We start from the raw sequence: 23,751 nt of genomic DNA on the forward strand, positions 1-23,751 counted from the left end.
AATATCAAAATGTCTGGAAATTGAAGATTCTACAAATACACAATAGTAATATCTAAGAGAGCCCAACACAGAGAAATCAGTAAATGTGTACAAAAAAACCTATCATTATATCTTTTACGTGAAATATGTACATATAAGAAACTTTCGCTAGCAAGTTTAAAAAATCGAGTTGTCTAGGACAATAGAAACACTTACCAATGGCAACTGCTTGATATTCTTTAATCAGCTCCACAAAATTCTGCCATACATATTGGACCAAATAAATGAATAATCCCCAGCCACCAACCATAACTGAGAAAGCAGCAGATTTCTGTGAACAATAATAAAAAGTTGGTTATTTAAAAACAAAAACACAGTAATCTCAAATGACAGTTTAGTCAATCACCAGCACAACTACCTAAATATGTGGTACAGTCACCACCCTACTTACAAACATTCAAGTTACAAACATTCATAGATATGAACTGTTCAAGTTACAAACATTCATAGATATGAACTGACAGGGTCACTAGTTCAAATTTTGCTCTGCGCACCTATTTTGCTAGTAAAAATTTTTGCAAAGAACATAAGAACACGAGGAAGAAGAACAACCTGTTCTTTTAACTCCTCCCCTAATTATTTGCCTTACAACCACAAGAACACTCATTCATACTCATAAAATATTCATACTTATTTCTATCTTCCCAATTTAATTAATTCTGTTATGAATTCCCATTTTCTATATTTCCTCTCCCCATAGGAAATGTTTAGTATGTATTTTTGTTAATAGATGGTGGTGTGCATTGTTCATTTTATGAACTTCCCATGTAAGACGCTGCTCCTGCAAAATTCTCTCCAAGTTCACAACTTTTTAAGCAAGGAGAAAAATACTAAATTTTGAATGTTTTATTTTCTTCTTTTTACCTTTCTAGCATCCAAAGTAATTCTTTATAATACTGCATAATTTAAAAATGCAGTGAAAACAGTAAAATCTATGACTCCTGAGTTAAGTCGGGAATGTAAGCATCGACAAAAATTATGCACTACATATTAAAAACCAACTTACAAACACCACATCACCTCTCATTATTTTCACATGCAGTGATTTTGAATCTTTAACTCTTTCACTAAGTGCTGTCCTAACTTACATGTCTGTCAATAATCACTCTATGATGGGTGGTCTCATAGTAACAAACTTACAAGAACAAAACTAACAAGTTCTGTTCTTTTCTACTTTACAGACCACTTCTATAAATGACACCTCATAATACAAAATACTAGCAAAGAGTGCTATGACCACATAAGTGTTCTGATAATTATCGAAGCATTATCCTATTACATCTTTAAAACTTATATAGACATATAGATAAATAAATCCTTACCGTTGGAATAAATTTTCTTATGTACATAATAATAATAATTAATGATCCGAGGATGCCTATAGCAATCCCTGTTGTATAATGGAAGAAGATATTCTTGGCAAGATGAGAGGCAGCGAAGAACAGCAAGACAGCTCCAGCCATAAGCACTACACGCCAAAAGTCCACCCCTGAAATAGAAAAATAAAAAAACAAAAAAGCTTCAATACATTGGTGTTTGTATTCTTTGCCCTAAACAAGAATAAAGGTACAATAAGGTATACAGTAGTGCACATAGGGCACATTAGTAAACTAAATGCTTAACATAGCAACACTTCAGCTTGACAGACTTCAGTTTATTGGATTTCATTACTTACCGGACATCTGCATCCACAAAAAAGAAAAATCATGGCATAAACATGAGTGATGTTTGTCTGTCTAAACTTTAAGTATGGGTTGATTGGTGCCAGGGTAACTGACTCATCATGCCCCTCACTGGGAACTTCACATCACGCAGTCATTTGACAAATGTTGTCTGGATCATTATAAGCTTGAACTTCATTTCAAAATATAATTTTTTGGCATCTTTGCTTTACAAGCAGGTGCCTCTTCCTTGAGCATTTAAAGTTTTATGACCCATTAGGTTATATATGTACTGACAAGGATTGTTAAATTTACATTTAAAATGAAATTTGTTCTGACACTGCACTCAGGTATGACCAACAGAATGAGTAATGTCTTCATAATAATTCAAGGTAGAGTATTTTTTACTCAGTAACACCATAATGTTTGTTCATCTTGCAACCTTGTACTTTGAAATTCTAAGATTGAGGTTAAAAGAAGGGTAACTGCTCAGACTAAAGTGTCCTTGGTCACCATAACCACACAAAATCCCACTACAACTTACATAAAACATTTTGAGTTCAAGATTACACAAAACTGCTGAACATTATTTAACATAGTACAATATTTTTAATGAAGTATTTCCAAGGTGTGATCATAAACTACAGGGACTGTTGCTATAGTAAAGGAGCTAAAATATGCAAAATGAGGCCACTTGGCACACACTGACCTTGACCCCAACTGTGCATGCACTAAGTTTTTAGCATCCTTGCTCACTTCCGCTCTTTACAGCAGTAATTGGAAGGAACGTGTGTAGTGTGTGGTCTTCGCACTGACTATGATGGAGAAAGTTGAGCAGAGAATCTGCATCAAATTTTGCCAAAAGCTTGATGACACCTGTGCATAGACCTATGCAAAACTGCAAAAAGTCTATGGAGAGGAGCGCATGAGCTGCACGAGTGTACGAGTAGTTCAGATGTTTTCAAGATGGCCGATGTGCAGATTAGTTACGGCTCAGTTCAGTTCATTCTCACCAAAGATTTGGGTGAGACGTGTGTCTGCCAAGTTTGTGCCAAAACTGCTTTCAGTTGACCAAAATGAAACTCGAGTTTCAGTTGAGCAAGATCTTGACTGTGTCGAGAATGGTGAAAACTTTTTGAAAATGGTCGTAACAGGTGATGAATCTTGGGTCTATGGTTATGACCCAAAACCAAGGCTCAGTCTTCGCAGTGGAAGACCCCCAATCTCTCTGAGACTGAAGAAAGCACGAGTCGAAGCAATGTGAAGACACTGTTGACCGTTTGTTTCAACTACAAGGGAATTGTTCATCAAGAGTACGCTCCATCCGGTCAGACAGTAAACAAAGAGCATTGCTGTGACATGTTGCAGCATTTGTAGAATGCTATTCATTGGCAAAGGTCAGAATTGCATGCGTCTGGTGAGTGGCAATTGCACCATGACAATGCACCTCCTCATTCAGCACAGCTTGTGCAGCAGTTTTTGGCCGAGCACAACAGCTCCCAGGGCCGATAGCCACTGTATTCCCTAGATCTCACCCCTTGTGACTTTTTCCTCTTTCCAAAAATCAAATCCCACTTGAAAGGAAGAAGATTTCAGGACATCCAAGAGATTCAAGTGAATACGACAAGAAAGCTGCTGATTATCCCAGAAAACGAATTCCAGGAATGCTCCCATCAATGGAAACAGTGCTGGATAAAGTGTATAGCTTCTGAAGGCACTACCTCGAAGAAAATTAAATGCTAAAATGGTACATGTTGTGGTTTTCTTTTCATAGCACCAGTCCTGATACTTTATAATCACACCTCATATTGCATTACCATTATACTGCAAATATTTTTTATGTATGTTTGCCACAGAGTTTGCCAAATACAGTAAACCAACTTTTTAATTATTAGGACAGCATAAAATACTACTATACTTAAAAACATCCACCATAAAATCTGCAGGCCACTAACAAAAATAGGCTTCATTTTCTGGAATATCTTTTACAATTACTCTTCTACATAAATCCATTTACTCACTTTGAATAATGCTAAAATTGATGATCCTAAAAAAATATTCCTTGAGAGCCCATACCTGCAAATTCCTCAGTGTAGCAAATGACAAATTTCTCATTTCTTTTAAATACTCAATGAGAGAGAGAGAGAGAGAGAGAGAGAGAGAGAGAGAGAGAGAGAGAGAGAGAGAGAGAGAGAGAGAGAGAGCTTTAAACATTCCTACAATAATGACAAAGTACAAATAAGGATTGTTCATTGCAAAATCTATTTTAACTGGACATCACATTTGTACTGTTAATCCAACAAGCCTTCATCTTCAACTTACTTCAGTAACATACGGGGTAAGTTTACCCCTGGAAATAAATTGTTTATGTGGTGCTGTGTTTATTTCAAAATGTGAAATGTAACTATAACTAGGTATCTCACAATTCGAGCATCCTTTCTCGCTTTATACTGGTATCATAGAAACATTACTCTCCACATTGCAATTATACAGCATTTACCTAAATTGATTTTAATATTCTAAAATACCAATATTCACATCTTATTGGTATATAAACAATATTTTTCACTCTATAGTGTAACAACTGTGTTCATGTTCATCATTAATATCAGTCTGCCCTAAAGTGTATTCACCTTTAAAAAGAATTTTTCACCGATGAATCAATCATTCATAGCTATAACTTACTCTTTCCTGATGTGTCACCTAGTAATTAATAATTTTCAAAAAAATTAAATAAAATTTATTACCTAAAACGAACTTCACAAAACACCTAACATACTAATGAACAGCAAAGTAATATTAATCAATCATAACCAGATACCACTGTTCTCTTTCTTTGTTATGATTATGCTGGCCTTATGCCAGCACGATATCTTGCTTTTCTAAGCAGTTTGTAATTTGTAAACTGTACTTACGAAGAGTCGCAAACAAACAAATATATGTGCCATTACATGAGAGAGAGAGAGAGAGAGAGAGAGAGAGAGAGAGAGAGAGAGAGAGAGAGAGAGAGAGAGGGGGGTTTCAAGCCATGGATAACTAAGTGAATGTAATTTTACCTAACAAATTACATGTGAATATATTTAATAACAAGCGAATTGGTATAATATATCCTAAAATAGTTATTTCAGAGCAAATAGCCACAATCAAAACAACCTAGTGATTTTCAGTAATAAAATGCAAACTGAATAACGATTTAATGACTTGTCTAAATCACGGATAACCGAAATGAGATATTATCCACCTTGAAAGATATTCATGAGATTACAGAGGAATATTTGACGTGTCCAAGACATAGCACAGTATAAAACTACCAAACAGCGAACGATTTCTCATCCTTTGGCAAATAACAACAATAAATTTCCCATACGCAAAGTTTTACTAATTACCACTTCCATTCTTACAATATCCCTAACCAAACCACCTCATTTTCGGTTAATCAATCCACTATAATAATAATAATAATAATAATAATAATAATAATAATAATAATAATAATAATAGAACGTAACCGAGTGAACTTTTCTACATATGTAGGTAACGAACCCAACGATTCCAAATGTAAACACAATCAGCTGATCGTAGTGGGTGTATTGTTGATAAACGTCAAATATCTAAGATGCCTTTAACAATATCTGATGACCATAAAGATCAATTGTCTTTGCTATTAACTCAAGACATACCAGTGATACATGAATTCTGTAGACTTGCTGGCCTCTTTCTCCAACAAGAAGTTAATCCCAGAGTGTTTTCGTCCGCAGCAAATAAACTGGGTGTTCAACCATCTCAGGTAGGTTAGGCTACGTGCGCTAGGGTGGCAGCCTCCTTGCATTGTTAAATTATATTATAACATTTCATCAAGCTTAGCTGTTGTGGGATTAAATGTGTGATTTTCAACTAATTGATAATTTCTTTTGAGAAGGCCTGGCTAAGGCTAGCCTACATTTGGTATTTCTAAGTATTAGCTCGGCGCCTGTTTTTACCTTGGAAACTGGTTTTTTCTACACTTTGAGGGTTGCTGATAAAGGAGACGCATTTGTTTCTTGTTCGGCCACTTGTTATTTGCCCCTAACTCTACTCAACAGTAAAGGGGGACTGTGGGCATTCGGAGTTTTGGGTGGGGGGAGAACACAGAAATGGAGCGGACATGTTTACATTGTGAAGCATCTCCTGGGTATTATTTTACAATAGTTCCAACTCATTCTATAATAATTATAGTATTATAGATGCATTTTGCATAAAATATAATTTAACTTTGTCTCTGAACACTTTTTGGGGAATTTCGCCATATATGAAATATGAATGTTTATATAATCCCCATCCTCGAAAAATTTCTAAGTGTTTTGTTTACTTTAACACGGACACAGTTTGTGCTCTGATGCGAATTCGTTTTTGTTTAGAACTGCATTGTGGTTCTGATGCCAATTTTTTCCCCCTTAAAATTGCACTGTGGGTTGTTACGTGTTGTCTACGAGTCACGTGACCTGGTGAAAATCTTACAGGTGTCAGACATTTTCGCTTGTCATTTGGTTGAAGTCTGGCATGGAGTGAGGTTATGTCCAGTCTGTGTTCATCTTGTAACTTTGATTATTTTCGCTTAATTCACGATTTCTTTGAAAATGATTTTTAAAGACAACATGTAGTGTTACCTGCAGCAGTACAGTTCAGTTTTACACCAATTTTTACTTGAAGCTGCTAAATTATATCCACCTGTGACACTCAGCCACCATCACCACCTAGGCAATCATTTTCTGATGACAACGATGATGACACTGTAGATGAGCCACAACCATCTTGTTCTGGATATAACCCATCAAAACGTTTGTGTCCATCCAAATAAGGTAAATTTATAATTGTTTTTAAAATAATATTGTAACATGATTTACCTTCTGTAACCCCTGTGGCTAAGGTAAGACAACAGCATAACATTACCTCTTGCCAGTATATACATGCCTGCCAAGAATCCTTATAAATGCGGATAAGGCGCAAAGCGCCATTCTGCCACCCCCTTGCGGTTAAGGGATGTTAGGCTACATTACACTAGCCTACGTTGCCTGACTATGGCTTGCTAGGTATGCTATGATTTACCTCATTTTATTCATTAATTCAAATGCTGTTTTGTGTCCATGGTGATTTACCCCACCCAAAACCCCCCATTCCCAAAGGGTCCCTAACCTTGTTGGATGTAGTAGGGGTGTATAGGCTAGTAACTCAAAAACAACTCATTTCCCCAATGTATTACTATCATAACCATTCAGAACACATTAAAACACACATGAAAATACATAATTACTTTAGAAAAATGGAGTCGGAACTGTTGTAAAAATTTACCGTCCCCTGGAGTGGCTGAAAGGTTCAAAAGTATTTTGCTGTATTTAGTACTGGCACCTGGGGGTTTAAATGCATTTTGCCATAAATTGAAACTTTAAAAGGATCGGAAACAAACATTATCCCCTTTTTCCTCAGTAAGGAGTCGGCCTGTGTACCAAAAGCTCTCCTATAAGAGTGCGCATGCCTGGCAGCATTCGAAATAGCAGTAGTAGTGAAAGTTTTTGTCTTTGTAACGGCTACCTTTGTCGTCTTGTTGTTTCTATGTTTGTTTGGGGTTTTTTCATCTCTGTAGTGCTGAAAACGGTAAAGTTTGGGTGTTTTCTCATTACCCGTGGTCTACCCCACCCATAACCCCACTTTCCCTAGGGATCCCCCAAATTGTAGGGTAGTAACACCCGACCCATAACCCTACATTCCCATCAGATCCCCTAGCTTGTTGGATGGAGGGAGAAAATCACCTGTCCCGGTAGTATACCCCACCCATAACCCGCTTTCCCATTGGGTCCCCTACCTTGCTGGATGAATTTCTGTGGTTAATTACAGGTTAATTACAAACGTGCAACAAAAATTGAAGGTAAATCCACAATTAGCAACCAAAAACTGTAGAAAAAGTTAAGTTAGAAGGAAATCGCCGCCGCGGAGCTACTACTTAGATCTACCCTACATTTTCCAAATTTTCCATTCTAGTTTGCTCCGAGTTGATACTATATGGTACATCTATTCTTGCGACCACAGAATTAGTAACAGTAGAACTAAGCATTAGCTGGGCGTTGGATATTTCCTTTAAAATTGACTTTTCCTACAGTATTTTGGTTGCTTATCAAGAATTTGGTTATTTTTTGTTGGTCGACTGTAATTAACCACAGAACTGATTATGTTTTTGTATGCTGGCCATCCTGGAATGCTATCGTGCATGCACAGTGTTATAGGGGAACTTTTGGTAAAAAGTGGTTTCCTTTACTCCGCCCCCGGCTAAGTAACACAGCCTACTAGGTTAGGTTAGGGTACGTTAGGTACTGTGAACATATGGCTCCCTAATGACTTTCATATTCGCAGAACCATTCCATACAGTCCGTGCTGAGCTTATTTAGAAATACCTTAATAATACCAGTGATTGAAATTGATATAATTCTTGCATTTTTCCTTAACGGAAATAAAAGGCCAGTAGGCAAGTTTTTACTAAAATAACAACCAGTCACATTAAAAGAGTTGTGTAGGCTAGTACCATCCCCATGGGAATAAATACTAAAACATACATAAGCTATAGTAAGTATCTTGGTAATGGTGAATTTGCAATAGATTTTCATATCATCATATTAAGCACATTAAGGACTTAAGGGCACAGCAGAAAACCTCCCAATATCAAGCTGTGGTATTAAAGAAAAATAAGTACAGAAGCGCACTGAGATAACGGACCGTGGTATACAGTACTTCTGGATATATCAATGCGAAATGGAAATATCAATTTGAGGGTTTTGCCTCTGGATGTGTTTTTTCAAATCAGGTGACAAAAAGAATGCTGGGAGTTTGAGTGAGGGAGAAAGCACATCACCCACACATGAATACATTTTTATGCTTACAGTACACTGTAATTTCACTTTACAATACTGTACAATATACTGTCCTGCAGTTTACATTAACCTGTTAAGTGTCCTTTATGAGAAACTTGGCCACTCCTGTATCATCACATTTTCTAGCTTGCAGAGCGCCCATTTAGTCTAACTAATTTTTATGCTTTTTTGCATGTTCATTTTTACATTGATATCGATTTTTGTATAAAGATACTAGGATAATAAATAATGTAGAATTAGAAAAGATGAAGGAATTTATTTTACATTTTTATATCCTAAAGATTATAAGCATGAAACATAAAGGGAAAAAATGATTCTTTCAAATGCCATTCCCTGAAACATAGGGCCAGTAGATTAATGAATTGTTTCATTTCATCTTCATGTCATAGCATTTTAGTGCACTTGATATGTAGGCAAACTTGCTATATATTCATTTAGAAACTGGATGGAAAATCTGTTTGTTACTGCTACAACGTGCTCCATCAAAAAAGCTTCTAAAAAGAAACTCCACAGGGTTTCCTTTATCCTGAACGCTAAATTTCACACCTTTGCATGAATGAAGAGTAAAAGGAACTCCACTGGGTTTCCCTTATCCTGAACAAAAAAGTTTGTGGAATCCAGCAGAGAGAGAGAGAGAGAGAGAGTAATTTTTGTGCTGTTTATAGAAAATGCGCCATTATTTCCTTTTATCGTGGTCATCACCTTTCTCTGCAATGAGTAGTGATAACATCTCTTAAGGCATAAGATTTTTCTTTCGCTTTAGATCGCTTACTATGGGGGGATAAATGGAATCAAACTAAAAGAATTCAGTTGTTTACCAGTGAACGCCAGAAGCACAGTGGGAGGTGGAGGTCACTGCCCTCTTGTCAGACTATCTTTCCATTAAAAAAAGAAAGAAAAAGAAAAAAAAAAAAAAAAGTGCCATTTACCGCTAATTTAGCTCACAGCATTCCAACTGATGTTCCTACAATTTGTATATGAGGGAAGAGCATTTCGGACCAAGTTTAGTAGCGCACCATCCTTGGAAGAGGTAACGTGTTACTCCGTTGAAGGCGTTGTGATATGAAATGCGGCTGACCGATATTCTGTCGGTGATGCTTAACAGGTTAATAATAAGGCTTTCGTCTTACTTTACGGGTATTGTTTGTTTATGTATATACTTTATAGTAAAAAAGAAAAACGGAACGACTTCAATGCTACGAGAATAAACAGCTAACTCAATTAGTTGTCACACTTCTGTAAGACATTTATTTAATTTGTATTAAAGATTTATTTAATTTGTACTAAACATTTTATAGATATTTTGCTGTTTACATTATATTAATATTTTAAAATTAGTAAATCATTGTTATAAGCACTTTAGGGGTGTATATACTTGAGTAACAATTTTAGGAAGGTAATCTATTTTGTTTGCACTGATATTAAATTGTTTTAGTGTGTTAACTTATGGTATATTTTTGTTTCAACTATTAAATTAGCCTGTGAACTGTTCAAATATGCAGTTATGAACATATTACAGTTGTTTAAGGGGTATAAATATATCTGTACTTTATGGCAAAAGCAGACATTCACGCATATATACGATATATCGGAGTTTCTTTTATAGCAGGGTAAGCTTGGACGCTTTAATCCGTTATCTCGGTCAGCACTGTAATATTTTACTTTAAACCATTATTTGATATTTTAGACTTTATGCAATAATCTTAAGTCTCCTTAACATGATTAGTATGAAACTTATGTTCAAATCTGTGGCAAATTTACTGTTACTGAGACATTTACCATCTTTTATGTTTAACTATTCACTCCAGAGGAGCTGGTACAGAACAAAGCGTTCAAGGAAGTGGTGCTGGTATTATATAAACTTTACAGCATATGAAATGAACATCAGAAACGGTTAAAGCTCACATTAAAAACAATATTTTCAAGTCCAAATTGTGATAATTGGTTTAAGGTAAAACTCCACTGTAAAATAATACCAGCCAGTGAACATGTCATATGTTTAACAATGAAAGTATGAGTAGTACATACTTTGAACCTTTTAAAGTCCATTGTTGTTGTTTTCAAGGTGTTTCATAACTTCCAGGAGATTGTTAGTCTTAGACATGTGTAGCACATGCAACACACACTGGTTGTGCAATCTTTGTTTTCTATAGTGGTTGGGGAAATTTTTAATGAATAAGAATTTCACATGGTAGAACTGTACGGTACTGAATTGTACCAACTGGAATGGTAAAAATTGCATTACTCACAAAATAAGCAGTCAGAAAATACACGGATCATGTTGTGCAGTCAATAACAATTACAAAATAAATTATACAGCAGGAAAATATGCAATAGGTAATTACAAACATACACTACTGTATATCCTACCTTACCTTAACCAAGAGAAGCAGGTCATGTCTGACCAGGGGGCAAAGGTCCCCCCCCCCCTCCATTTCCCAATATAATTCACCTAGAGTGCTCTAAATTATAGAATAACAAAGAGGACTGCATTCTGTACTAACCTAACCCAACCCAAAACACCAGTCCTACCAAGGCGTATACATGTTATCCAACTGTAATAGTTACTGTGTAACTCACCTTTTTGTATGAAAAATAAAAGTAAATATACAATATTGTAACAGTAATTTCTTGCCAGAGGCATTTTTTACCATTACTGTTTGTGCAAACCAACCATTTTCACATTTCCTCTACTTCTACATCTAATAAACATGGGAAACCCAGCAGAAAACAGTGGTTCTTGGGGAGGGAGGTGGGTTATGAACTGCATTGCACCAATAAGAAGATCAAAGATGCTGTGTGTAAAATAATTTTTTTTTACTACACTGATCTGGAGTTTAAAATTATTGATAAGGTATACCCTTGTTTTACAATTACTACAGCTCCTGAAACATGTCTAATTTGCATTTAATGGAACTGTTAATGAAAGGAAATACACAAGGTTTAAATGAGAGAAAAAACTCTTAATACCTTTTAAGTAGCCTTCTTCATTACAAATATTGTATGAAAGGCTAGGGGAAGGCGGTAGAAAAAATTTTCGTTGTATTTCTTGATACACAACTAATCTTAAACAGTCATGAAAGTATGTAACTGACATGCTCAATTCTCTTTATTCCATAGGTTGAAGAAGCAATTCAAGCACTTGTCTTTCTACTGAACCAAAGTGCACGGACATCAGTGTCTCAAGAAGAATTCAAGACTCTGGCTGTCTCATTAGGATTTAGCACTGATGCTGCGGATGTACTAACAAATGCTTATTTAGAAAATGACTTACAACTAAAGGAATATCTTAAAAGAATGGGTGTTCAGGTAATCCCCTAGTGTAAAGTCTGAATATCATATATTTCCACCACTAATAAAAGTCCTATTTCCATATAGTATGATTCACGTAACTTTCAGGAGTATTAAAGCACTACATTAGTGTACACTTTTCCTTTTCAGGTTCCTCTGTACCAAAATTTAGAATGGAGATTTGACATCCTGGTTGGCTCAAGGGCGCTGCATCACATAGCAGAACCACTAGTGACTCTTCAGCTCTCATTAGATAAGGCCTCATCAGAAGGTGTGTATTTGGCATTGAAATTAACCCTTAAACGCCGACTGGACGTATCGTACGTCGACTAAAATTGTCTGTAGGGTGCCAAGTGGACGTACGGTACATTGACTACAAAAAGATTTTTAAATATTAGCGGAAAAATATTTATAGGCCTAGTTTGCGAAAGATTTTAAATCACACGCCTTGAGGGATGCTGGGAGTTCACGGATCACACTGTTGTTTTGTTTACAAGCGTTACCCCGCCGTGCAAGCGCGAATTTCTTTCTTCTCGCACTACAGAGCATCAGCGACGCATCTCAGAAATTCTTTCGTCACTTTGTCGTGATTTTTGCACCGTTTTATATTAGCCGTTACATAAAGCTTTATATATGAAAATGTGCACAATTTCGTGTAGAATACAACAAAAAACAACCCATGGTTGTAGCTTTTATAAGTTTTGAAATATTTTCATATAAATCACAATAAGTGCCAAAATTTCAACCTTCTGTCAACTTTGACTTGACCGAAATGGTTGAAAAACGCAATTGTAAGCTAAAACTCTTAGATTCTAGTAATATTCAATCAGTCACCTTCATTTTGCAACAAATTGGAAGTCTCTAGCACAATATTTTGATTTATGGTGAATTTTTAAAAAACTTTATCCTTACGTCCGCGTGGTAACTTGGCCGAAAATCTCAGAAATTCTTTCGTCACTTTGTCGTAATTTTTGCACTGTTTTATATATATGAAAATGTGCACAATTTCATGTAAAATACAACAAAAAAACAACCCACGGTTGTAGCTTTTATCAGTTTTGAAATATTTTCATATAAATTACGATAAGTGCCAAAATTTCAACCTTCGGTCAACTTTGACTCGACCGAAATGGTAAAAAAACGCAATTGTAAGCTAAAACTCTTACATTCTAGTAATATTCAATCATTTACCTTCATTTTGCAACAAATTGGAAGTCTCTAGCACAATATTTTGATTTATGGTGAATTTTTGAAAAACTTTTTCCTTACGTCCGCCCGCCGTAACTCTGCCGAAAATCTCAGAAATTCTTTTGTCACTTTGTCGTAATGTTTGCACCGTTTTATATTAGCCGTTACATAAAGTTTTATATATGAAAATGTGTGCAATTTCATGTAAAATACAACAAAAAACAACCCATGGTTGTAGCTTTTATCAGTTTTGAAATATTTTCATATAAATCACGATAAGTGCCAAAATTTCAACCTTTGGTCAACTTTGACTCGACCGAAATGGTCGAAAAACGCAATTGTAAGCTAAAACTCTTACATTTTAGTAACATTCAATCATTTACCTTCATTTTGTAACAAATTGGAAGTCTCTAGCACAATACTGTATTTCGATTTATGGTGAATTTTTGAAAAAAAATTTTTTCCTTGCGTCCGCGCGCGGTAACTCGGCTGAAAATCTCAGAATTTCTTTAGTCACCTTGTCGTAATTTTCGCAGTTTTATATTAGGCCTTCATAAAGTGTTATACATGAAAATGTGTGCAATATCATGTAGAATACAACAAAAAATAACTCATGGTTCTAGCTTTTATCAGTTTTGAAATATTTTCATAAAAATCACGATAAATAGAAAAAATTCGACCTTCAATCAACTTTAACTCGACCGAAATGGTCGAAAACTGCAATTGTAAGCTAAAACACTTACAGTCTAGTAATATTCAATCAATTACCTTCATTTTGCAACAAACGGGAAGTCTAGCACAATATTTCGATTTATATGGTGAATTTTAAAAAAAACTTGTTTTTATGTCTGCGTGTTACGAATTCATGCATAATTTTTTATAATATTTTCTCTGTGTTGCTTTGATCGTTTTACAATGTGTTATATACCAAAATCATCGCAATTTAGTGTACAATACAACAAAAAAAACATAACTCATTAGCTTTAACCGTTTTGCTCACAGCACGATTTGTAAACAATTATATATGAAATTTTTTTTTTGCGCTGTCATATATTCCAATATTTATATATGATAATGATATTTTTTTTTCATTTCTGATGGTTGCATACTAAACTTCAGGCAATGAAAAAAGGAGCCAAAAATGAACTCTTAATCTTAAAAACTAAGCGTGCTGTGATTTTTGAAAAAAAAACTTTTTTTCCGCACGGTGCTAACTCCCGAACGCCACCGGCATACGACAGACACTTTTGTAAATAGAGGCTCGGCGTTTAAGGATTAATGCACATTGTAACTATCACCTTGGCAAAATGTTTTCAATGTTTTCCCAAAATTTCTTATGATAAAGGAACAACTGATCACATTCCCTTCAGTACATACAATGCACATACACCATCTTCTTTTGGCAGATTTTTTTGTCTTCTGTAAAATATTTAAATTCCTGTTTTTTAATCTTTTCATTATAAAGCACACAAGCAACAATGGAAGAGAAAATGAACGTGGTTATTAAATATTATGCATTAGCTTGTACACTCTGCTTTCACAGATATTTGGTTTTAGCTCTTTTAAAAACAGAGCAATTTCCAGCTTATAAATTAACATATTCTGATCTGCCAGCACAGTAGAAGGAGAGTGCAATTTATTTTAATGTGAGGGCAGAGGAGACAAGCAAAACAATTCCTTGACTTAGTCCTGCGCAAGAATGAGAGAGAGAGAGAGAGAGAGAGAGAGAAATGTGAGGTTTAACCCCAGAAAAAATTGACTGATCCTTCTTTTGTGAAAGATGGAAGATTATGAAAACCAAGATAAGAATTGTGCATCTTTTAGAGAGAGGAGAGGGACACTCTCTGAACAAATATTAGTTCAGAGATTTCTCATCTCCATACAGTAAATGTGGGATGTGGGTGGGCTTGAAGAACAATTACACAAACAGTGCCTGTAGAGAAAAGAAAATGGTGGCAAAGATACTTTACAGCAGACAAAGAAGGAGTAGAGGATCAAGGGTAAACAATCAACAAGAAGCACTGTCTCTAACTCCTGTAGAGATTAGAAACAAAAGGAATAGAGTATTATAAAGCTTAGGCAGCTGATATGACAACAAATTATTGCAGAACAATGGAAGAAACTGGCTTCAAAGTAAATTCAGCATAATTAAGAACAAATCTTTTAAGGATTGAGGCTAGACTTCAATAACTGGAAAGGACACTGGGTAAAAACTGAGTTTTGAAGGTATTCAAGTTTATTAAATTGATTGTCTCTTTAGAAATGCTCAAAGGTCAGAGCTGATAGGATAAGACAAATCAAGACTTGAGACCAAATAAATGAAGAAAGAGACCAAATAAATGAAGAAAGCTGGGAGGCACAGTTAAAAGAGGTATGTCAATCTGAATCATCGACAAAAACATTCATACGAGAACAGGTAGAAAATCACTGCTAAAGAATTACTGTTATGTAATAGTAAAAAAAAAGTCATTTCTAGACTTGTTGGAATCACCCTATAGATTTGTCCTTGAATGAAAGGGGAACATCAAAAGGAGATGAACACACTCATAATGGGTATGGATGATCTGCTGCACCATAGATTGGGTGAAGAGTTTAATAAAAACTGCCTCCTCCTCCAACTAACTTGGATGAAGGTAATATCTTCTCACCTGGATAGAGATTGTCTTCTCTCCACATGGAAGATTTCCTGCAGTTCATGACATTTAACTGGTAGTGTGAAATGTGCTTGGTTACCACTGACGGAGGTATGCTTTATGCTGAGTACTTTATTTTTATTAGTGACCCTTCAAAATTTCTGTTAGAGAAATCTCTCATACTAGAATAATTTGGGGATATACTAGAGCTAACAGGTAAAGGAAACCCTTTATCACATTAACTACCACACTCTTTATTTAGTTTTCCTAGATATCTTTATTTTATTGGTAGTTTTTGTGCAGTACATAAGGCTATAATTCTTCCTCCATTAATCTTGATAAATTTTAAAGTGAAGCACCCAGTCATGTCAGTCCTACATTTTACTTGGTATCTTGATATTCTTTTGCTTTCTAAAAGGCCCTTCTCTTTTCTTACTCTCATCAAGAGTAAGTAGCATATATATATTTCCATATATTCTGGCCATTTTATCTATCACTTTTAAATGACCTAACATTTCTTAGCTAGCTATTGTGTTGCTAAGACTATAATGCACCAGTACAAAGTAAATCTTTGTGAAAAGTAAGTCTATATAGTTGTGTATAAATATCATGTTTATTTTTGTGGAATCCCACAACAATAATACAAGTGACCCAGATTTCAAGATGATGCTTCTGTTTGCATCCATCCCATGTCCTTATTACATAACTATGGTTACTGAACCTCTCAACAGATTCATTAAAAATCTGTGCATGGTGCGAAGTTTGGGGGATAAAGTTAAACCTAACAGAGCCCAAAGTATGATTATTAGTAATCTTTTCACTGACTGCATCTTAACTACTTGCCTATCTTTTAAAACTGTAAGTCACTCTTGCTTACAAATTCTTCTTCAATCTTTAATTGCACAAAAAATGGCATACTGTCTATCATGGGAAATGGCTTATTCTTGTATTCTTGCCATATTCTAAATATTTTTCCCATTTGTCATCAGTAGTTGATTCGCATCTTAAATGGTTGGATGAAAACATGGGTTCTATGAAATGTCTTATTCCTGATCGTATTAACCTCTGGTGGCTCTGATCAACCTTTGCATGCACATCTTTCCAGACTATACTATTCACCAGAGAGAGAGAGAGAGAGTATATCTTTCTATCAACCACTCTCCTTTTCTATCTATCCCTCACATTCTGAGTATCCTCTGGCTGAGGGAGAGAGAGAATTTTCAGTATCTTTCGTAGCAGTATTTTGACCACCAAGTGGGCAACAAATTTGACCGTGAGTGGGCAACACTTCACTTCCTCCCCTTCTGGTCAATATGTCGAGACAATTGACACAGATTACATCCCCCCCTCGCTCCAAGCTTTCAGAGAAGACTGGGAATTAATATGTTTTCTTTTAAAATTTTACATAATTTACTACAGAAATGCATAAATCTTGTAATTATAGCATGGAAAATATGAAACAATTAATAACAAAGTAAACATCATGTTTATCTAAAAAAACTACAGTATACAAAATAAATAAACATATATGTTACATATGCATAAAAAACCTATCTCAGAGAGAGAGAGAGAGAAAGAGAGAGAGAGACTCTTCAGCCAGGTGCTAACCCCTTTTTTTTATGATGATAGTTACACCTTCATCCCTCCCCCTAAGTCGGATACAGAAAAAGATCAGGGATTGAACTAAAATCTTACTAATTCACTATGTTTTCTTTAATGAACTGATATTTTTGCTGTGTTTACATTAATATTAATATATGAAAATTAGTAAATCATATATTTATCATACAAAACAAATAACCATACATATTACATAAGCATAAAAATTCTCTCATTTCAGTGAGAGATAATTATTATTTTTATTATTTAATATTTAATCTTATTAAACCTAATATTAATATTTGGAAACTAGTACTGTAAATCATTATCTTATCATAAAATGTATATGTACATACAGCACAGTATTTAGTCATGAAAATGATATGAAAATAATTTACAGATACGTTCCACCAAAAATTCCACGAATCGCCAAGTCCACGAATTGTGAGAATGCAAATGGGGGGGTACTGTATATATAGTTAATGATTTGTTTCCTAACAAGATCAGGAATACTGAAGACTTTTAATGCAGATAAGTACTTTGTAACTGATTCTGTCTAGAGATTGTTGAGAGGTTTTATAGATTTACATTTGATTCCTTCTTACATGAGTAATAAGCAGAAAACATACTAGAAGAATCCTATCTTCTTAGAAAAAATTTAGAATAAGTATGGCATTTATTAATTTTACTCCCTTCTTTGTCTTCTTTTACCTACTATATAATTTTTATTTTCAAATATTGTTTTTGCACTCTCACCTGTTATTTACGATTGTTATATAAAGTTATTCCTTCCTAATTTTCACAGCATCTTTGAAAATTGTAAATTATTACCAATTTTGTCAATAGCATTAACAAGGATACTAAGGAAATGGAGTCTTCATCTGATATGATTAGCCTGTAAATCTAGCTTACCCACAAGTGCTCTACATCTTACCATAATCTCAGACAGTGAAACAAGTCACAATAGTATAAAGAGTAGTAAGTTCTCATTTAGCATTAAACAATGTTATTCTTTATAAGAACTCATAAACATACTTTGCAATGTGTTAATTTTAAGTATCCCATTCATCCCCCTACCTTTAACAGAATCATACTGCATTTTATGTTAACTATTTTCTATATAGCCCACAACATGAATACTGAATTTTACAGTAAGTCACACACATTCAAAAGCACCCATAAACTGCCTGGTTTAAGGATTAAACTTCAGAAACTTCATGGTAAAAAAATTGCTTTTAATTTATACCAATAAGTCAAGTATAGCAAAAAGAATCAAACATTATGATATAAATTAACTGGGAGAACATCTTACACACCTATCAGAAATTGGGTGTTACATACGCTTATCAGTGAGAATAGCACATTAAACATCTCCATGTTCATCACAGTACTACTCCATAATCATTTTGCTAACTCTTTCTCAAAATTCCTGCAAAATATCCTCTCATAACATAATGTAAGTAGGGGCATATTAGATGCGAAAACTACAACAGCTCAGGGAAATTCTTTTTCCTTTCTCTCACTCTAAATTTGCAATTGATCAAAAAGCCTTATTTTGAAGTATAAATCCTCCCAGACTAGACATGTCAAATCTTGTGTAATGAAGCCAAGCTGTAGGTATAATCTCCCTCATTTCCATTCTTCCTCAACCAGAAAAATGACTGGCTGCTGATCAGCCTTAGGTTGAAAGGGTTACAGTATTCTCCTTCCTTTGTAAACTTATCAAGAAATTAAAAGGAAAGAGAACTAAATAGCTTTTCTGCAGACCACTTTCATCATTGCTGTAATTTTGTTATATGCAAAATAATTATTATTATTTGCTAATTTTCCAAACACTACTTCAGGTAACTGTGACACAAATTCCGAGTCTCCAATGACCAAGAGTGACAACAGAGTGGAGAAGCTCCTCCTTCAAACTGATCCAAACAACCTACTACATATGACAGCAGTACTGGAAGAAGCCCTCCAAGAGTCCAGGACACACCATTCACGGCGTGTTCATAGACACCTCAAATGATGTAATTCGTTGTTGTTAATTATTACTGAGAGATTTAGAGAACATAATTACTGTAATAATCTTTTATATTTTGCATACTATGCTTCAAAAGGACTCTACTTCTTTGTCTTCAATGGTTACAAGGCAGGGCAAAATCATTCCATAATTATTATTTAATAAAAAATTTTTTCATTGCTAGTCATTTTGAAATAAATATAAAACCCAAACTGCCTTTCTTTTTGATAAAAGATGTACTTCACTGAAAGAAATCAGAAGTACAGTGACTGCAGTTACCCCTATGGTATATTCTGTATTTGATGAAGTAATATTTGTGAAAGGATGTCAACAACGTTAAGTAACAGACTTTATTAATGTCAGCATACCCTATAAGCATATGTATATTCCATGGTGAAAAGCGTAAAAGAATTTTCCCATCACCACTATTTAATGAGTGTAAAATTACTTTGCATAATGTTGCTTTATCAGCAGTACTGGTCAGAATACTTGCTGTACATTCTTCACAAGTATGTGGTGCACAGCTACTTTATCCACTCTAAATCATAACCTCTGTAGTTATCTATTTGCCAACTTTGTGGGAAGAGACTTTCACATACAGTACAATGGTTTCTATAAAAATATGTGCTAATACAGTATTGTTATTATTCATAAAATAAACTGATAAACCCCTATTCATATGGAACAAGCCTACAGGGGCCACTGACTTGAAATTCAAGCTTCCAAAGAATATTATGTTTATTTGCAAGAAGTATTAGAAGGTAATAGGAAACACATAAAGAGGAGATCAGTTATTAGAAAAGAAAAGATAAATGAACAAATAAGTACATAAAAATGGAGGTAAATTATAAAATATATGAAGGGATTTAGGTTAGTTAATGCATTGCATCTTCCCTTGAACTCTCTGAGGGTCCAATTGCACAACATTCTTAGGGAGACTGTTTCACAGTCCATCAGTGTGAGTAATAAAGGACCTCTGGAACTGAGAAGTTCAACAGCGAGGCATATTTACTGCATATGGGTGCTGTTGTTCAGGAAATCTGTTGCTCTCAGCAGTAAATGAGGATCAGGGATCAATTGTGAATGTAAAACATCTCTTGTTAAAATACAACTTTTGAAAAACTGACAAACAAGACCATCTGTCGATATGAAATTTCATAACTGCTATGTTAGTAAACAGAAACTTCCCACCACAAACCACTCAATGTAAAAGAGATAAATCTCTGGCAAAATGCAGCCTAAACTGAGAGCTTTTGACTGGTAATAGCAGCTCCATCATAACCATTGTTGTAATACACATGACTTCATATGGCATTGAAACTAATTGCAATTTGTAATTAATCATTATTAAAAACTGCAGCAGCATTTGGGCATTCATACCAAGTGTACAGTATGTGACTACTGAAAGCAATTTATGAAAAGTAAATGTATAATATGATAAAGATAATAAAAATACTTATTTGAAAGATAACACCTTCTGCAATAAGAATATGATAATCAACAACAAATGACTTTTACTATAAGTTAATAATTAATTTTTTCTTAGAATTATGTGACCCACAAGAACACAATAACCCTTTCCTTTACTATTCCTAGTATCTTTGTGAAGCATGACCAAGCACTTCTTTTTTTTTACAATCACATGATTACTCATTACTAACCTAAAATATCCTAACCTATTTTAAAATTCATGATTTTACTCATTCTTTGAAACATTCCTGATTTCTATCCATCCCCTCCAACTGGCAACATATGATGTGCATTTTCCTCAATTGACAGCAGTTTGTCTGATTTACTTTTATGACAGAGTTTTAGGTGTCATGTGCCACAAACACATACTGAAAATCATTCTTAATTTTGCAGTCTTATTACCTTCCATAATCAGAATGAATGGTGAAGGAACTAGCAGCAATAATTATGGAAAATTTAATGAATTAAGGAGATGAAAACAACAGCAAATATTAGTTTTCAGATTCCGAGGAATGTTCAGAAGTTGACTTCCAAGTTAATTCAAGAGTGGAAATGTGTCATATGTCAGTCTAATAAATTCCATAGTACAGTACTCATAACCTTTCAAAAATACTAATAAATTCTATAGTACATTTATAAAGAACATTTATCTAAAAATAAAACCAGCTTATTTCATTTACACATTAGCAAAAAAAAAAAAACCCTGAAAGGGAAGGGTTGAACTATGGGTCAAAAAAAATATGTTTGACATACAGATCAACTAATATACACCTGTTTTATTCTTGTTTAGAACATTTAAAAATTTATACAAACAAAAATAAAAGATCTTAATCAGAGAGAGAGAGAGAGAGAGAGAGAGAGAGAGAGAGAGAGAGAGAGAGAGAGAGAGAGAGAGAGAGAGAGAGAGAGAGAGAGAGTTCTATCAGTTAAGGGTTACGGTAATGGGCTTTAAGAGATGAATACCCTGTAAGTGTACAGTATGTATCAACTCCACACTGATAATTCAGAGGTTATTTACCATCTAAATTTTCTTTATTTTGTTTTCCTTACTTTAAATTACTTTGTGCCAGTTCTTATAAAGTCAGTGTTTACAATGGACTGTGCAGCTAATACTGGTAAATTGTTTACTGTTCATTGTCCCTAATCTTCCATTATCTGAACAGGCTTTGCCTGAAAGTTTGGATTTTCAAGAGATTACTATTTGAGGAATAAACATGCCTGTGAAATATTTTGTTGATATGATGTTGATCTGATGCTGACAACACCATACTTAAACAAAAAACATGACATTTTTATAATAAAATAAGGTTTTATATATACTTACCAAGTAATTACATAGCTATTAGTTTCTACTTTAATGGCAGCTTTAGAATTGAAATTTGAGGTAGCACTCTTTTGTTTTGGTGCAGGTAAGTGCCCTGCCAACTTCTGTGGAAGTATAGGTACAACATAACTGAAGAACTCAGTTCGTTTATGCTCGTGTCCATGTGCGGGGAGGCGGAACGGGCTCCAATCATGTAATTACTTGGTAAGTACAGTATATATAAAACCTTGGTTTATTATAAAAATGTCATTTTTATATATGTAACTTACCAAGTTATTACATAGCTGAATTCCACACTGATAGGTGGAAAGCATGGACATGTACTACTCAAAAACATTTATAAATGGAAATGCATTTGAAATAGATGAAAAGCTAGCATTGTGGTGGTGCTTGTTGTAACCATACCTGGGGAGAGAGCAAGAGCAGAAAGATACTGCCTCTTGGTTGTTGCTCATCTCGACCCGTAGGGACATGACCGATAATGTCAAGAGTTGCTCCTACTTCAGTGGGAGCTTTGTGGTCAGGGAGTACTCCTACTACTTGACAAAGCTAAACAAAACCATTGCCCTTGCCCTGGGCATGAAAATACACCAACCAAAAAAAACACCATAAAAACTGTTACCTGAACATCAATTAAAAAACACTACCCATCCATTAACAACAAAGAATGGAGGGTACTCCAGGTATCAAGTACGCCAGGCTTCCCAAATAACTCAACAACCTTAAAACAAGGCAAGGAGATAGAGGAAATAGAAGAATCACTCCTACCCGTCATCCCCTAGTGCCACGCCAGCCACAGAAAATGGACCCAGCATACAGTAGTCCTCGAACAGTGTTTCGACATCGCGTAAATAACATGATGTCGAAACACGGTTGGCAAAGACCGAGCGACACTTCCAATAAGTTGATTGGATAATAGCAGAAAGAGAGAAACTGTGCTTAAAAGCCAACAATGTGGCTACTGCCTGCACTTCATGGGCTTTTACCTTTAACAAAGGAAAATTATTTTCTTGAATCCTCCAAGTGAGATTCCACAATGATGTCTCTCAAAAAGAATGATAGCATTCTTGGAGAGCGGGCACAAAGGATTCTAAATGAGCACCAAAGGTTATGAAAATCCCCTCTGATATTCTTGGTTCTCTCGAGGTAAAATCTTAATGCTCTCACTGGGCACAACTCTCTCTCTTGGTCTGATGATCCCACCAAATCTGTATGACTGAATGGAGAATGAAAGAGGTCATGGATTAGAAGGGTTCTCATTCCTTGCTAAGAACCCTAAGATGTACATACATAATGCATTCTCTTGGGAGAAACCAACCTGTTTATCAAGAGCTTGCAACTTACTCACTTCTTTTGCTGTGGCCAAGGTGATTAAAAAAAAAAAGCCTTTCTGGATAAATCCCTAAAAGATGATGTTCAGTATACCCTAGTTTAACCAGACCACTAAGCTGATTAACAGCTATCCTAGGGCTGGCCCGAAGGATTAGATTTATTTTACGTGGCTAATAACCAACTGGTTACCTGGCAATGGGACCTACAGCTTATTGTGGAATCCAAACCACATTATAACGAGAAATGAATTTCTATCACCAGAAATAAATTTCTCTATTTCTTCATTGGCCAGTCGGAGAATCGA

General features: G+C 34.9%; 2 protein-coding genes across 6 annotated transcripts in view; one reads left to right on the forward strand and one right to left on the reverse strand.

Moving 5' to 3' along the window:
* Nucleotides 1–23,751, reverse strand: part of Nemp (Nuclear envelope integral membrane protein) — a 215,263-nt gene that overhangs the window by 24,155 nt on the left and 167,357 nt on the right. For all 4 annotated transcript variants that reach the window (XM_067103981.1, XM_067103983.1, XM_067103982.1 and 1 more), the window contains 2 exons: nt 1,362–1,528; nt 196–310 (listed from right to left, as the gene is read on the reverse strand). In XM_067103981.1, coding sequence (XP_066960082.1) covers nt 196–310; nt 1,362–1,528 — 282 coding nt within the window. The remainder of the gene's footprint in view (nt 1–195; nt 311–1,361; nt 1,529–23,751) is intronic.
* Nucleotides 5,220–19,533, forward strand: LOC136838654 (COMM domain-containing protein 2). Of its 2 annotated transcripts, none has more exons than XM_067103979.1 (4): nt 5,220–5,487; nt 11,720–11,908; nt 12,041–12,161; nt 17,711–19,533. In XM_067103979.1, exons 1-4 carry the CDS (start codon nt 5,317–5,319, stop codon nt 17,791–17,793), a joined length of 564 nt encoding a protein of 187 aa, XP_066960080.1. In that variant the 5' UTR covers nt 5,220–5,316; the 3' UTR covers nt 17,794–19,533. The 2 variants fall into 2 exon arrangements, with proteins under 2 accessions (XP_066960080.1, XP_066960079.1); XM_067103978.1 differs by having other exon boundaries at nt 5,233–5,487; nt 19,155–19,533.

Source organism: Macrobrachium rosenbergii, chromosome 5 (assembly GCF_040412425.1).
Source record: "Macrobrachium rosenbergii isolate ZJJX-2024 chromosome 5, ASM4041242v1, whole genome shotgun sequence".
Lineage (NCBI taxonomy): Eukaryota > Metazoa > Arthropoda > Malacostraca > Decapoda > Palaemonidae > Macrobrachium > Macrobrachium rosenbergii.

Coding starts and splice junctions, on each gene's coding strand:
- LOC136838654 (XM_067103978.1), top strand. CDS start 5,317: ATGCCTTTAACAATATCTGATGACCATAAAGATCAATTGTCTTTGCTA. Junction 5,488..11,719: donor TGGGTGTTCAACCATCTCAG/GTAGGTTAGGCT, acceptor TTTATTCCATAG/GTTGAAGAAGCAATTCAAGC. Junction 12,162..19,154: donor AGATAAGGCCTCATCAGAAG/GTGTGTATTTGG, acceptor ACACTACTTCAG/GTAACTGTGACACAAATTCC.